At 66.0% G+C, this 13,313-nt stretch overlaps 3 protein-coding genes across 4 annotated transcripts in view; 1 reads left to right on the plus strand and 2 right to left on the minus strand.

Moving 5' to 3' along the window:
• Window positions 1–210: 210 nt before the first annotated feature.
• Window positions 211–1,544, minus strand: TIMM29 (translocase of inner mitochondrial membrane 29). The gene is made up of 2 exons (XM_067560558.1): window positions 1,409–1,544; window positions 211–1,039 (listed from the first exon to the last, which is right to left on the minus strand). Exons 1-2 carry the CDS (start codon window positions 1,527–1,529, stop codon window positions 396–398), a joined length of 765 nt encoding a protein of 254 aa, XP_067416659.1. The 5' UTR covers window positions 1,530–1,544; the 3' UTR covers window positions 211–395.
• A 1-nt stretch (window position 1,545) lies between these two features.
• YIPF2 (Yip1 domain family member 2) lies at window positions 1,546–8,969 on the plus strand. 2 transcript variants are annotated; one of them, XM_067560556.1, is made up of 10 exons: window positions 1,546–1,690; window positions 2,444–2,525; window positions 3,612–3,754; window positions 4,323–4,403; window positions 6,132–6,219; window positions 6,596–6,712; window positions 7,079–7,245; window positions 7,634–7,816; window positions 8,023–8,149; window positions 8,564–8,969. In XM_067560556.1, exons 2-9 carry the CDS (start codon window positions 2,495–2,497, stop codon window positions 8,146–8,148), a joined length of 936 nt encoding a protein of 311 aa, XP_067416657.1. In that variant the 5' UTR covers window positions 1,546–1,690; window positions 2,444–2,494; the 3' UTR covers window position 8,149; window positions 8,564–8,969. The 2 variants fall into 2 exon arrangements, with proteins under 2 accessions (XP_067416657.1, XP_067416658.1); XM_067560557.1 differs by lacking the exon at window positions 7,634–7,816.
• Window positions 8,970–9,296: 327 nt separating this feature from the next.
• CARM1 (coactivator associated arginine methyltransferase 1) overlaps window positions 9,297–13,313 on the minus strand; it is a 48,121-nt gene continuing 44,104 nt past the window's right edge. The window contains exons 12-16 of the mRNA XM_067560555.1: window positions 12,110–12,199; window positions 11,704–11,816; window positions 11,281–11,358; window positions 10,711–10,782; window positions 9,297–10,494 (exon numbers count right to left, since the gene is read on the minus strand). Of these exons, the coding sequence (XP_067416656.1) occupies window positions 10,358–10,494; window positions 10,711–10,782; window positions 11,281–11,358; window positions 11,704–11,816; window positions 12,110–12,199 (490 nt within the window). The 3' untranslated portion in view covers window positions 9,297–10,357. The remainder of the gene's footprint in view (window positions 10,495–10,710; window positions 10,783–11,280; window positions 11,359–11,703; window positions 11,817–12,109; window positions 12,200–13,313) is intronic.

Genomic DNA, 13,313 nt, shown 5'->3' on the forward strand with positions numbered 1-13,313 from the left:
ACTTCCACTCGCACCCAAGCAATGGCTGGGAATTTATCAAGGACAAGGAGGTGGTTTCCTTCTGGAAGGCAGCTCCTTGATCTGGACCAGCCGTGGACTGGACTGGACGGCCAAGCATCAGGCCAGCATGGTGACCAGGAGTTAGAGAGAGCCAGTGGCTAACTTATCCCAGCAACACCTCATAGGTTAATGTAAAAATCAAAGCATAGGTGGACGTCCCCACATCTCATTTATTGAGCTCAGCACACAGTTGGACCATGAGGGCAGCGAGCAATAGCTTGGAGCAGCACAAATCATGGCTTGTTACAGGATCAGCCCCACACCCTCCCACACAGCCAGCTCCCAGCCTGCGTGGCCGCAGGAACCAAGAGAACATGGAAGTCACTTTGTTCCAATTATTGGTTTAAGGCTCCCTGACGCGATTGCTGCTGCTCCTCCTTTTCTGCCTGCTCAATCTGCTCCTTCGTCAGGATGATGGGCTTGTATTTCTCATCGAAGAGTTTTTCATTGGCCTCCGAGTGGAGGTTCCGGGAGGAGACGGCCCGGAGGTGCTCGGGAAGATACTTAAATTCCTCTTCATTGATGTCAGAATCCTTCATTTTTGAACGTAAAACCCACCAGCGTCCCAAGAATCCCACGTCCAGGATCCGGCCGGGAAACTCGGTCCAGCGCGGCTTCAGGTGTTTGCAGTGAGCCTGGTACAGAGCAGCTTCCGCGTCGAAAGGGGCTTGGTAGACGAGGGAGAAGAAGACCAGGCTCTGGTAGCGCAGCTGCCCTTGGTTCCGTAGCTTCGTCAGGCGCTGGACGTGGCCCTCGGAGGCGCCGTTCCGGACCCAGGGAGACAGGAGCAGGAGGGTGCCCGAGGCTTCGAGGAGGGCGGACTCGAAAGAGGCGTCGCAGGGGACGTTGAGGCTGCAGACGGTGGCTCCGGCCAGCAGCGAGAGGTAGAGTCCGGCTTTCCCAGGCCGCTGCTTCATGCCCAGGGCCACGTCCCGGCAGGCTTCGGCGTAATCGTGCAGCAGGCTCCTCCACCACAGCCCTGCGGGGAGGGACAGGCACAGGCACAGGTCAGGGGCTGGCGGCTCTGGGGAGAGAGGCCCGAACACCCCCCACCCCGCCGGGTAAGTCTGGATGCCGGGGGCAAGGAGCTCCGGGAGGGGGGAATCGAGGCACCTCGAAGAAGCAGAGCTGGGAAGGGAAGCGGGCTGCCAGCGCCCTGCTCCAACGAGCGCCCCAGGGAACCCAGGCGTCCGGGCTCCTAGCCCCGCCCCCCTCCCAAGGAACCCAGGCGTCCGGGTCCTAGCCCCGCCCCCCTCCCAAGGAACCCAGGCGTCCGGGGTCCTAGCCCCGCCCCCCTCCCAGACCCCCCCACCCAAGGAACCCAGGCCCCCGGGCCGCCCCTCCTCACCCAGACGGCCGGTGCCGATCCGCTCCCAGCGACTCCCGCCCGCCTCCATGGCCGCTGGCGGGACCGGAAGTGGTTTCCGCCCGGACGGGAGACGAAGTCGGACCGGGCCGGGCGAGACCATTTCGGCCGGCGGGGGGGGGGGAGGGCGCTGGGCGGATAGAAATCCCGGCTCCCCCCCCCCCCGCGCGGGGCGGGTGGTGCGCGTGGCTGGGGCCGGAGACAGAGCGACAGACAGACGGACTGACGGACACGCAGCGGCGGCGGCGCGCAGAGGCCGAGCAGGTAGCGGGGCGGGGCGACGCGCTCCTCCCACGGGGGTCCCTGCCTCAGTTTCCCCCGCTGCGCTGTGGCCCCGCGCCCTGGCGAGCGTCCCCCGGCGCGGCCCCGCTGGGGTCGGTCACAACCCGGCCCGGTTCCTGGGGGGCCTTGTCCCGGGCCCGGCCCCGCCCCCAAACCCCCCTCGGGGCCGGGCCCCCAACCTGCCGCCCCGCCCCCCCCGCCCCGCCCCGCGCCGGGTCCCGCCTGGGTGCGGCTCAGCGCCACGTCCCCGCTCAGCCTCGCCCGCCGCACGTCGGCGCGGGGCGGGGCGGGGCAGCCCGGACTCCTGGGTCCCGCTCCCAGCTCGCGGGGGGTGGAACCGGGCGGGCTCCGGCCCCTGGGCTGAGCCGGGGGCACGAGCCCCCCGATCGGCGGGGCACAGAACTGCTCCAGCCCCCCGGCGGGGCAGCGCCGAGCACCCCCCTCCAGCCCCCCGGCGGGGCAGCGCCGAGCACCCCCCTCCAGCCCCCCGGCGGGGCAGCGCCGAGCACCTCTCTCCAGCCCCCCGGCGGGGCAGATCCCGAGCCCGCCCCTCCGCTCGCCCTCCAAACGCGGCCCCACCTTTATTCCCGGGCGGCTCCTGCCTCTCGGTGGCCCGTTCCCACCTGTGAAATGGGCACAAGCTGAACCTACCCTGGGGGTCCCGGCTGAGGGGCGCGGGGCAGGCGGGGGTCGTGCTGCTTTGTGTCTGCTGCAGCCTCTGCTCTTCTCCCCCAGCCGCTCTTCCTTTGCCCGCGGCCGAGGCCCTGACCCGCGATCACTCGCCCCATGGCAGCCGCCGAGGACCTCCAGTTTCAGGGTGAGCGTTCGCGTGCCTTCCGCCTGCGGAGTCGCGCCTCGGGGTGGGGGTTTCTCACGTGGGAGTCCAAATTCTCCAGGGTCCCCCCAAAACACAGGGGGCTCCCCGAATTGTGCTGAACGTCACCCCTGAAAATGTATCTTAGAGACCGGTGCGGTTCCGGAGCCATTTTCGTCTCCGTCTTGCTAGGTTATTTCCACCGAGGGCTCAGCTAAAGGCGCCTAGGGGCTAGCGCACTGGACTGGGACGCAGGAGATTTGGGGTCTGTTCCTAGCTCTGCCCCTCGGCTGCAGGCTGACCTTGTTCAAGTCTGTGCCTCAGTTTCCCTGTCTGTAAAATGGGAATAATGAACATGCCGCCTTTGCACAGTGCTTTGAGATCAGTGGATGAAAAATGTTAGGTAAGGAGGAGGGAGGATTATTTCTATTAAAGCAAAGCCATGCAGCGACCGGCCCCCGTTAGCAGAACTCACCCCCACAAGAATATCATGAAGCCAAACACTTCACAGGGTCTGGAAGAGGACTGGACGTGGCTCTGGATAATGAGAGGCGCCCGGAGGCAGAACAGTCAATAAGTGACGTAGGAAGGTTATAAACCGTGATGCGTCAGGGCATGATCTGACCGGCAGGGGTCAGGAGCAAAACTCTCTCTGGTGCAGGTTATCCCATCCCTGCCTCCTGCAGCAGCTGGTCCTGGGAGGCTGGGCCCCACACCTGACCCTGGCTGGGGATACTTGTGCTCCTAATCGGACCTATCCACTGCTCTGAAATCCACTGAGTGAGAAAAGAACCAGTGGGTCCATCCTTCTCCCAGTTTGACTTGAGCCACCCCAGGGAGGAGAGGGGGGTCTGAACCCTTTGGGGGGATGATGCTGGACATGCTGTGGGGGCCTGGCTATGGCTGCAGCCCAGCCTGAGTCGAGGGCAGGTTGTTAGCAGGTTTGGAACAGGGATTAAACCCGGGCTTGGGCACATCTGAGCCAGCCAAGGGGAGCAGAACGGACCGGGCCCCAGTCAAAGATTCCAGGATTCAGGGCCGTGGCACCTGATCTCCAACCTGTTCTGACCGCTGGGGGCTTCCCTGCAGAATTTGACGAGGCGGCGGACTTGCTGGCCGTGAATCCTGACGCCTCGACCACCAGCATCAGCGAGCGGCAAAGCCACGTGGCCGTAGCCGTGGGCTCCAGCTATGAGGCGGGCGAGCTCGGGGAGGAGACGGATGAAACCGAGGTGAGGAAAGGCCACGCTGGGAAGGGGACTGGCTGGCTGGAGTGGGGGGGGGGAGGGGGGGAAATGGGACACGGGGCCTGGCCTCTCCAGGGGGTGCCGGCTTCTGATCTAGCCCCAGTGTGGGGGTGCTGGCTGGGTTGGGGAAGCTCAATAACTGATGAAAAAGCTTTTCAGCCCCAGCTCCCCCTCTTCAAATCCAGCCCTGTCCGGAGGGACGAGGGTGTGGCCGTCTGCCGGTCGAGGCACACTGGAGTGGCCCCGGCCCAAGTCTGGCAAGCCCCATTGCCAAAACCACCAGCCCAGACAGAACTCGGTGGGGCTCAAGCACATGCTTAAATCCTTTCCTGAATCGGGGCCCAACCTGGCTGCCGAGAATCCTGGCTCTGATGGAAACTGCTGGGCTATCTGGGAGGGGGCTGGACTCAGCCGAGCTGGGAACTAGCTGAGATCCTAGGTAGGGTTCAGCAGAAAACGCTGGAGGCTTGTCCACGATCATAGACGGCCAGGCCACGGGCTGAGATCTCCGGCGCGCGGGCCGTCCACTCACGCACCTTTTCATCCATGGCAGCTCCTGAGTGGCCAGAAGAAGCAGCCCAGTTTCTGGACCTTCGAATACTACCAGACCTTCTTTGATGTCGACACCTACCAGGTAACAGTCTCTGTGTCTGACGTATCCGCTGGGTGGCTGGAAAGTGACGCTGGCGGGAGAAGCAAAACTGGGGCGATCCCGGAGGGCAAAGGGGCCATCGGGATGCTCTGACTGTGGCCGCCTGTGGATCCCTGTCGAACAGGCCTGGCTTTCCCACCTTCCGGTGGCCGGCGGCTCCATTTCGCAGGGTGCAGGAGGTAGATTTGCCCCTGGTCTAGGGATGCCCCCCAGCTCCGCGATGGCAGACGCTGCCTCGGCAGGGCGCTTGGTCTCAGGGTTAAAGCATTCCTGCCTCTGCCACAGACAGCCCGGGTGACCGTGGCAAGTCACTCCGGGGCGAGTTCCTGTCTGTGAAACGACCCTTCCTTCGTCTTGTCTGCGTAGGCGTGAGCTCTCGGAAGGCAGGGACTTCCTGTGATCTGCCTGGGCAGCGCCCGGCCCGACGGGGCCCCCTCTTGGGCGAGTTTAGAATGAACTCATAGAAGATGAGGATTGGCAGGGAGCTCAGGAGATATCTAGTCCAACCCCTGCTCAGAGCAGGACCAACCCCGACTAAACCATCCCAGCCAGGGCTTTGTCAAGCCGGGCCTTAAAAACCTCTAAAGATGGAGATTCCCCCACCTGCCTCGGTAACCCATTCCAGTGCTTCACCACTCGCTAGGGGAAAACTTTTCCTAATGTCCAACCTAGACCTGCCCCACTGCAACTTGAGACCGTTGCTCCTTGTTCTGTCACCTGCCACCACCGAGAACAGCCTAGCTCCATCCTCCCTGGAACCCCCTTTCAGGTAGTTAAAGGCTGCTATCAAATCCCCCTCATTCTTCTCTTTTGCAGACTAAACAAGCCCAGTTCCCTCAGCCTCTCCTCATAAGTCTTGTGCTCCAGCCCCCTCGTCATTTTCACTGCCCTCCGCTGGTCTCTCTCCAACTTTTCCACATCCTCCCTGCAGGGGGGGCCCAAAACTGAGGCGGGTGGTTCCACTAGGATCCCGTGGGCGGCACTGGCTGAAGGGAGAAGGGCCGTCTGAATATAAGCTCTGCAGACCTGGCCCGCACGTCCCTGTATGTATTTGCCGTCTCGTTCTGGACAGACTCTGCTGGGGTGTGGATGCAAACCAGGGATCTCCAGAACTAACCGCCATGAGCTGCGCAGCCTGAGCTAAAGAGCTGGGCTCTGTAGCTGGGGCCGGGACAGACCCTCATCCCCGGGGGCGGCTCGTGCTGGTGCCGCTCCCAGACGCGCAGACAAGGCTCTGCCCTGCGGCAGGTAGAGGATCAGAACGGCCCTTCACCGTGGATTCCTTTTCCCTGCCGTCTCCGCGACCCAGCCTGCAGCTTGGGGCTGGGAACGGGGAAGTGGAATCGACATGGACTAGCCCGGCAGCATCCCCCCAGCTGAGACACGGAGCAATGCCTTGACCACGGCTGGACGGGACCGTTGGGCGTCTCCTCTGCCCGCCCGCAGCACAGGCTGGATCACGGCGCCCCATGAGCCCGGCCTGGAGCCAGTAATGGCCTGTAGCGCGCGCAGCGGCCTCCCGGGGGCAGGGAAGGCAAACAGGAGCTTTGCTGATCCGGGCCCAGAGCGGGTCCCCTTGTGCCAGGCGCTGCCCAGCCCAAGACAGATGCTGCCCCACGGAGCTCACAGGCCAAGTACAATAGGCAGCGAGGGCCAGGGCAGGTGCTAGGGAGACGTCCCACTAACGCCCGGGCTGTTCCCATCCACCAGGTGCTGGACAGGATAAAGGGGGCGCTGGTGCCGCTGCCCGGGAAGAACTTTGTACGGCACTATTTACGGAACAATCCTGACCTGTACGGTGAGTGTGGTGAGGCCAGGTTGGTGTGCCTGCACAGACGCCCCCCCTGCCGGTCACTCATGTCCTGGGGGGGGCATCCCCGGGTCCCTGTGGGAGCCAAGGGACTCGCTCGTCACTCTAACTCACAACCCACGTCCCTCTTCTCCTTGACTCTGCCCTGGCATTAATTGGGGCTGGAGGAATGGCACCGTCTCAGCTGCCGAGAGGCCCCCATCCCGGTGACCCAGCAATCCTGCTGCGGGAGGGGCGCTGAGAACCGTTGGCTGGTGGGTGCCGGTGGCGTGGCTACGTGCAGGGCTGGCGCTGAGCAGCTTCCTGCCGCTGGCGGCCGGATCCTGGCATCATCTTTTCTCATGCCGCCCTTCTGCCTCCTCAGGCCCCTTCTGGATCTGCGCCACGCTGGCATTCACGCTCGCCGTCAGCAGCAGCGTGTCCAGCGCCCTTGGGAGATGGGGTGACAACGCCTTTCACTACAGCCCCCAGTTCCACAAAGGTGAGAGCCAGCGGGCACCCAGAGGAGCCGCAGCACTTCCCCTGCACTCGCTGGCCCCCTCCGTGCCCCCCGGGAGGGCAGGGTTCTTCTGCACCAGGGGGAAACTAATGCAGAAAGGGTGACTTCCCCCACTGAGCAAGTAAGATGTGAACAGAACCCAGGAGTCCTGGCTCCCAGCCCCCTGCTCTGACCACTGGGCTGTGCGTCAGTTCATGGCCGCACGATTGTCCTTGCTGCTGTGTTACGACCTGCAAGCGGGGCCGGCCAGCAGATCCTGGCTCTCACCCCCGGGGTGAGCGGCTCCTCGCGTGCTCTGCGGGGCTGGCAGCAGCCCGGGTGCTAACGGGCGTCGCTGCCTCTTCCCAGTGACCGTGGCCGGGCTCGTCATCTACTGCTACGCCTGGCTGGCGCCCCTGGCCCTCTGGGGATACCTGCAATGGCGACAGGGCCGCAGCGCCCCCGTGAGCTCCTACAGCTTCCTGGAGACCGTCTGTGTGTACGGCTACTCGCTCTTCGTCTACATTCCCGCCTCGGTGAGCAGCCGCGCCCGGCCCCCCACGCCTGCCTGGGCTGGGGGAGCCAGGGCCCCCGGTGATCCCAGCAGGTGCCTTGAACATCCTTCCCCACCCCACAGCGGGAGCCCCTCTGCCAGCAAGCCCGATCCAGGGGCCGGGAGTCTCTGGCCCGGCTCTGAGCGGCGGCCACGCCCTTGCCCCTCCGCCTGTCGCACGGGGTCCTGCCCCACTGCAGGTGGCAGGGGTGGCTCGGGGTGATTTGGGCACAGACCTCGCAGGCAGCCCCCCCAGGGGCAGGCAGGGGGGGTCGGGTCCGTGGAGCCCCTCTCGGGGCAGGAACACGGTGAGCGGGTGGGGGGAGGAGGATGGTTGACCCCCAACTTCCCCGCTCTCCCCTCCCCGGCAGATCCTGTGGCTGATCCCGGCCCCCTGGCTCCAGTGGCTGCTGGTGGCCTTGGCCGTGGCGCTCTCCGGCTCCGGGCTGGCGCTCGCCTTCTGGCCGCTGCTCCGCTCCGACAGCAAGGGGCTCACGCTGGCCACGCTGGCCGCCATCGTCTCGCTGCACTTGCTGCTGGCCGTCGGCTGCAAGGTACGCCCAGCGCTGCCGGGGGGGGGGCCTGTGTCCGGGGAGGGGGGACAGCCCCGGGGCCTAGGCTGCTCCTGGTCTCCCCCGCATCGGCGCTGCTGCAAGACCTCAAGGGACACAGCAGGGTACAGCGGGGGAAACTGAGGCACAGAAGGGGGCCTGGGCGCTGTGACAGCCCCCACTGCTTACACCCCCTTTTCTTTGTGTAGCTCTATTTTTTCCAGACGCCGGCCAGTGCCATCCCTCCCCCACCCCTGCACCCCACCGTCGCGGCCCGGCAGATCATGGTGCTGCCCACGCACCTGGGGAACGCCTCGGTCCCCCTGCGGCAGTGAGGTAAGACTTGGCCCCTGGGGGGAACGCTGGCATGGGCCGGCAGCTCTGACACAGCCTCCCTCCGTGCCTCAGTTTCCCCACAGGGCAAGATCCTTGGCCTCAGTGTCTCCCCCTGTCCTGCAGGGGTTGGGGAGCCCCTTGTGCCCACGCCACGGGCCATGAGCTTGGCGTCGTAGGGTGGCGGAGGGGCAGGACAAGGGGCACAGCGCCGCCTCTGCTGGGGCAGGGTTAGTGCCTGCCCCGTTCATGGGGCAGCCTCCAGCTGTGGAGCCTCCTGGGGGGCTGGGCCGAGAGCCCCGGCTGGGGGGGCCTGGTCAAGTCTCGGTGGCAGGCGACCTCCGTCCCACTGCAGCCGGCCGTGCCCCGCAGGCTTCGTAACCTTGTTCCTCTCACCCTGGGCTCCTGCTCTCCTAGGTGTGGATCTCCTGGGCGAAGGTGATGGACCGGAGCCCCTGGGAGGCCGGGAGCCAGGCACCAGCCCCACGGACACCGCCCTGGACCCAGCCACCTTGGGAAGGATCCTGGCTCCTGCTGTGGGGCTCCAGCCCAGCCTGGCTACGGAGGGGCAGCGGCTGAACCCGGGACACTCGGGCCCTGCTCCTGCTGCATCAGCTGCTCTGCCCTGGCTGTTCCCAGCTGGGCGTGGGGCTGGGAGCTCAGATCAGGACCTACTGGGGGACCCCACCAGGCCACAGCCCCGCCCTGCTCTCGCCGCAGCACGGGGGGAGCTGGGGGGCGAGGCTGGGGCTGGACTAAGGCTGCGGCTGTGCTATGCCGGGACTGCGCCAGGCCATGCCCCTGGCTGCCGCTGCTAGCTGGAGGGGTGAGGGGGGTAGGGGTGGTGGTGCCTGCGGCCCAGGGGAAGGTACTAAGCGGGTTGCAGGCAGCTCTTTTCTATGCAGAGGTGATTGAAATAAAGCAGCCAGGGCTTTGCCCCACCTGGGCTCATGTCTGTATGGGGGGAAGTGATGACAGCCCCCCCCCCCGGCTGGGATCCTGCCCCCCCCCACCAGCTGCCAGCAGCTGCTTTGCAAAGTGCGCAGTGGCAGCCCATGCTCAGCAAACAGCCCCCGCCCCGGCCGTTCCCAGCTGCCGGTTGCTGGGGGGGAGGGCCTGAGACAGGGCAAAAGCGATTCACAGCTGAGAGGCCCGGGGCCTCTAAACAACCACCAGGGCAACAAACCTTCGAAACGCTCCTGTTTTATTGGGGCTGCCAGAGCTCTGCTCCCTTCACCCGCCACGGCCCAGCCGCCAGTCCCCCTCCCCCAGCGCAGCCGCTGGGGCCAAGAGCCGAAGGACAGGGCCTGCGTGAAACACATAATTCCTTTATTCGTTTTCTCCAGAGGGGTCCCTGCCAAATCCGTTCCCAGGTCGCCCCGGGGGGGCTCTTGGAAAGGAAACAAAACGAAAAAAATCCACGCACTACCTGGGTGGTGCTTACACTACGTACGTGACGACACCGTCCTAGGGGATACAAGGGGAGGGGGCTTCCGTAACAGATGCCAGAACTAGCGTCCCGGGGCAGGGCTGGCACAGATGGGCTGCGTGGGGGGCCGGGTGACCCAGCGGGCGTGGAGCTGCTGGCAGAGCCAGGCCCGGACGTTCCCCGCGGCACACACGAGCTCATGGCCCATGAGCCATGGTTTTTGGGACACAAGCCCTGCCGCCAGCCCAGGATTGCCCCAAAGCCGCTACCAGGCCTGCTGGTCAGAGCTGCCTTTAGTGCAGCCGCCTCGGGCATCTGCAGAGACGAGGGCTGGGGGGATAAAAACCCTCCCTCCCCCGGCATGGGAGGTTCGGTGCTAATCCTGCGCCCAGCACTGGGGGCAGAGGCTCTGCTCAGCTCCTCTGTCAGCCTCGCCCCCAGACTCCTGGCAAAACCACCGCCCGGCCCCCCGCACCCACAGGTTCTCTGGGCTGGAGGGCGCCGGCTGTTACGGAAGGTCGCAAACTCGCAGGACTTAGCTACATGATCGGGTGGCAGGACAGCTAGCAGGGGGGCGCCCCCGGCCGAGAATCTGAGGTTCGACGTCATAAAAAACGGTCCAAGTCCGATCCGCAAGAGCCGCTCGGCCCGTGGGCCGGTAAAAACGGCTCCGGCAAGCCGCCGGCAGGGGGCCGGACCCAGTCTGTGGGGCGGGGAGAGGGAGGGGCATCTTCATTTGGTTTCCTGGCACTGTCAGTTCAGAGGGGCCGGGCGCAGGCGGCCTAGCTGCCGTAATGCATTGTGTTGGTGGTGATGGACATGGGGGAGGCCATGGAGATGGCAGGGCCCCCCATGGTGAACTGGCTGTTGCTGGGGTAGTGAGTGCTCGCCCCGCCTCCGCTCGGGCTGCCCGAGGAGCCTGTGGAGGAGACAAGAGGAGTCGCCGTCAGAGCCTGCGGCCGCCAGCCCCCCGGGCATGGGTGCCAAGGCTCCAGTGGGTGCCGCGGGCCGAGCTGTGGCAGCCTTTGCCCCTGGAGGGGGCCAGTGCCTGCGTTACGGGCACCGGCAGAGGCTCGGACGCCCCTGGTGCCTCCTGGGAGCCGCGCTCCCCCGTGCAGGGAGCCGGGCGCCTTACCTGGGACGATGCCGGTGCTCATGATGGATCCCATCCTGGAGTGCGTGTGATTGACGATCCCCGCGCTGGCCGCTGCAGGAAACGCAGAGACTCTGTGTGAGCTGGGGACGGCTCCAGCCCAGCTGCCCTGGGCAGCCCAGCCCCGGTCCCAGGACTGAGGGGGGGCCGGGCAGCATCCCACCTCGGGGCTGGGGGGCGGTTTTCCTGCTTTCCACTGGCCCGGGGCTAGCAGGTTCCAGATACAGCCCCACCCCCCTGCCTGAACCCGGCTCCCAGGAGTCGGGACAGCAGCGGGGGTGGCTGGGCTCAGCGCTGTGTCTGCACCTGACACCCCTCCCCCCACCCGTTCTCAGCTGGGGGCTGTGCAGCGCCCTGCACAACACGGGCCCCCCCCCATCTCAGCGGGACCCAGGCACTATCCCACACTAACAGACGCTGCAGGGCCTGCCGGCTGCAACAAGCTGACGCTGAGCCCAGACACAGGCCCCTGAGCCCCCCTCCACCCACCCACGGTTCCCGGGGGCTGGTCCCCATTCAGAGGCTGCGGGCGGCTCCCCTGCCCAGACTCACCGAGCGGAATCAGGTTGTTGTGGCTGACGTTGGAGCTGCTGGCGATAACACTGCTGAGGTCATAGGGTGTGGGCATCCCTGCGCCGAAGGAGAAGAGGGAGGGTTCAGCAAGGGCCGGGCCTGGCTCGGGGGGGGGGGATGGGCGCTGAGCCCCCCCAACTTCCCAAGGTGAGGTGCAGACCACAGGCAGCGCCAAAGCAGGAGGGGCGGGGCCGCCCAGGGGGAGGGGCTATGCGCACACAGCTCAGGGCAGGGACCAGCTGCGTGGGTGTGTCTACACTAGCTGGTGCTGGGGTTCCCTGCTCCTCCCACCCTGGGAGGCCCCCGTTTTTCCCCAGCAGCAGGCGCCCCTCTTCCCCCAGCACCGACTGCCCCCACCCTCCCCAGCCAAGGCGAGGGACGGATGGACGGACGCTACGTTACCAGCCACGGCCATCCCCGTGCTCATGTTGTAGGCGCCGCCCGTGTTCCACATGTTCTCGGAGGGAGAGGAGTAGTGGGAGCCCGGCGGGGGGGAAGGCGTCGTGCCCGTGTACCTGCGACAGACGGGACGGACCGTCAGCGGGGGCTGGGGGAGCCGCTTGCGGGAGCCAGGAGAGATCTCAGCTCCGGGGGGGATCGTCTGCTGCCTGGCGGCAGGACACGGCACCACACAACATGGGGGGCTCCCCCCACAGCCCCGTTTCCCCTCAAAGCAGAACGGCGCCAGGAGACCCTGCGGTCCCAGCCCGGGTGGGGAGGGCAGGACATGCCCAGCTCGGGGGCTTGCTGTATCTGCCAGTGGCTCCAGGGAGCCCTGCCCGGCTGCTGCTGGCTTGCGGGGCTGTACCTGAAGAAGGGGTTTTTCAGGTCGAGGAGGTTGCTGGACTTGGAACCCGTCTGATCCACCTGAGCGACGATGCTGATGTCGTAGCTTTGTCTGAGGAGAGGGAGACGCCCATTAGGGACCGACCTGGAGCAGGATCGTCCGGCCCCACTGGAGCAGGCTCCCTCCCCGGGGCGTGGCTGGGGGAGAGGCGAGAGCTCTGGCCAGAGGCCTGGCAGGGCGAATTCTACCACCCGTGGGGCTCGGCCTAAAGCCGGGAGTGTGCAGGGCCCACGGCACAGCTGGGGCCTCGGCCTGGACTGGCAAGGGGGCGCTACGGGCTTGGAGATGAGCCGCCCAAGCGGGCCAGGGGCTGTTTGCATGTCCCGCACAGCTGCTCGCGGGGGGCAGGACGGGTGGGCGCCGTGCGGGGAGGGGGTTAGCGCTCTAGCGTGGGAGACCCAGGCTCTGCCACAGACGCCGCGTGACCTCGAGCAAGTCCCCTGGCCTCCCTGTGCTTCGGTTCTCAGCCGTGCTTGGGGTCAGAGCCCTGCCCGCCACGGGGCTGGGGGACAAATCCAGAGCCAGAGGAGCCCGCCGAGGGCGGTGACGGGCCAGGCAGGCAGCGCTCGGCACGACAGGAAGACAGCCCCTTGCGCTGACACACGCTGCAGCCTCGTCTCTGTGGGCAACCGGCCACGAGCCAGGCAGTTCAAAGAGCCCAGCTCCAGGCTGGGAGCTGCCGGGGCTACTGCACCGAGTCCGATGCGTGTAAAGGGGTGAGTTTCAGACGTGCCCGTATTTGCTCCATCCCCCCCTGCGGGCTTGGAGCTGAACCGCCCCTGCCAGTGGCGCCGTCTTCTCCGGGGCTCAGGCGCGGAGCTGTTCGCTCGCCGGCAGCACAGAGCGACGGAGGCGAAAGGGGACTCCAGGGTCGAAGAGGCATTCAGCCAGAGAGCCCTGCCCGGCTGCTTGACGAGGGAACCGCACTCGCTCCCCCTCTGATCTGATCCCCTCGTCGGCAGATCTGGGGCAGAGCCTGTGCATCGATTTCTGTCAGAATCAGCTCAAAATCTACCAGCACGTGGGGGGGGTGGGGGGGGTGAAGGCACCAGCATGTGCCCAGGCGGTGGTGCTAGTCCAGCCCCAAGGGACGAGTCTGGAGAGCCTTAGCTAGAAGGGAGGGTGGCCCCGGCCGGCCAGATGATTAAATCTACCGCCAGGCTCC

The sequence above is a fragment of the Emydura macquarii genome, unplaced genomic scaffold (genome assembly GCF_026122565.2).
Source record: "Emydura macquarii macquarii isolate MOO-44397 ecotype Brisbane River unplaced genomic scaffold, CSIRO-AGI_Emac_v2 contig_2292, whole genome shotgun sequence".
NCBI classification, from domain to species: Eukaryota; Metazoa; Chordata; order Testudines; family Chelidae; genus Emydura; species Emydura macquarii.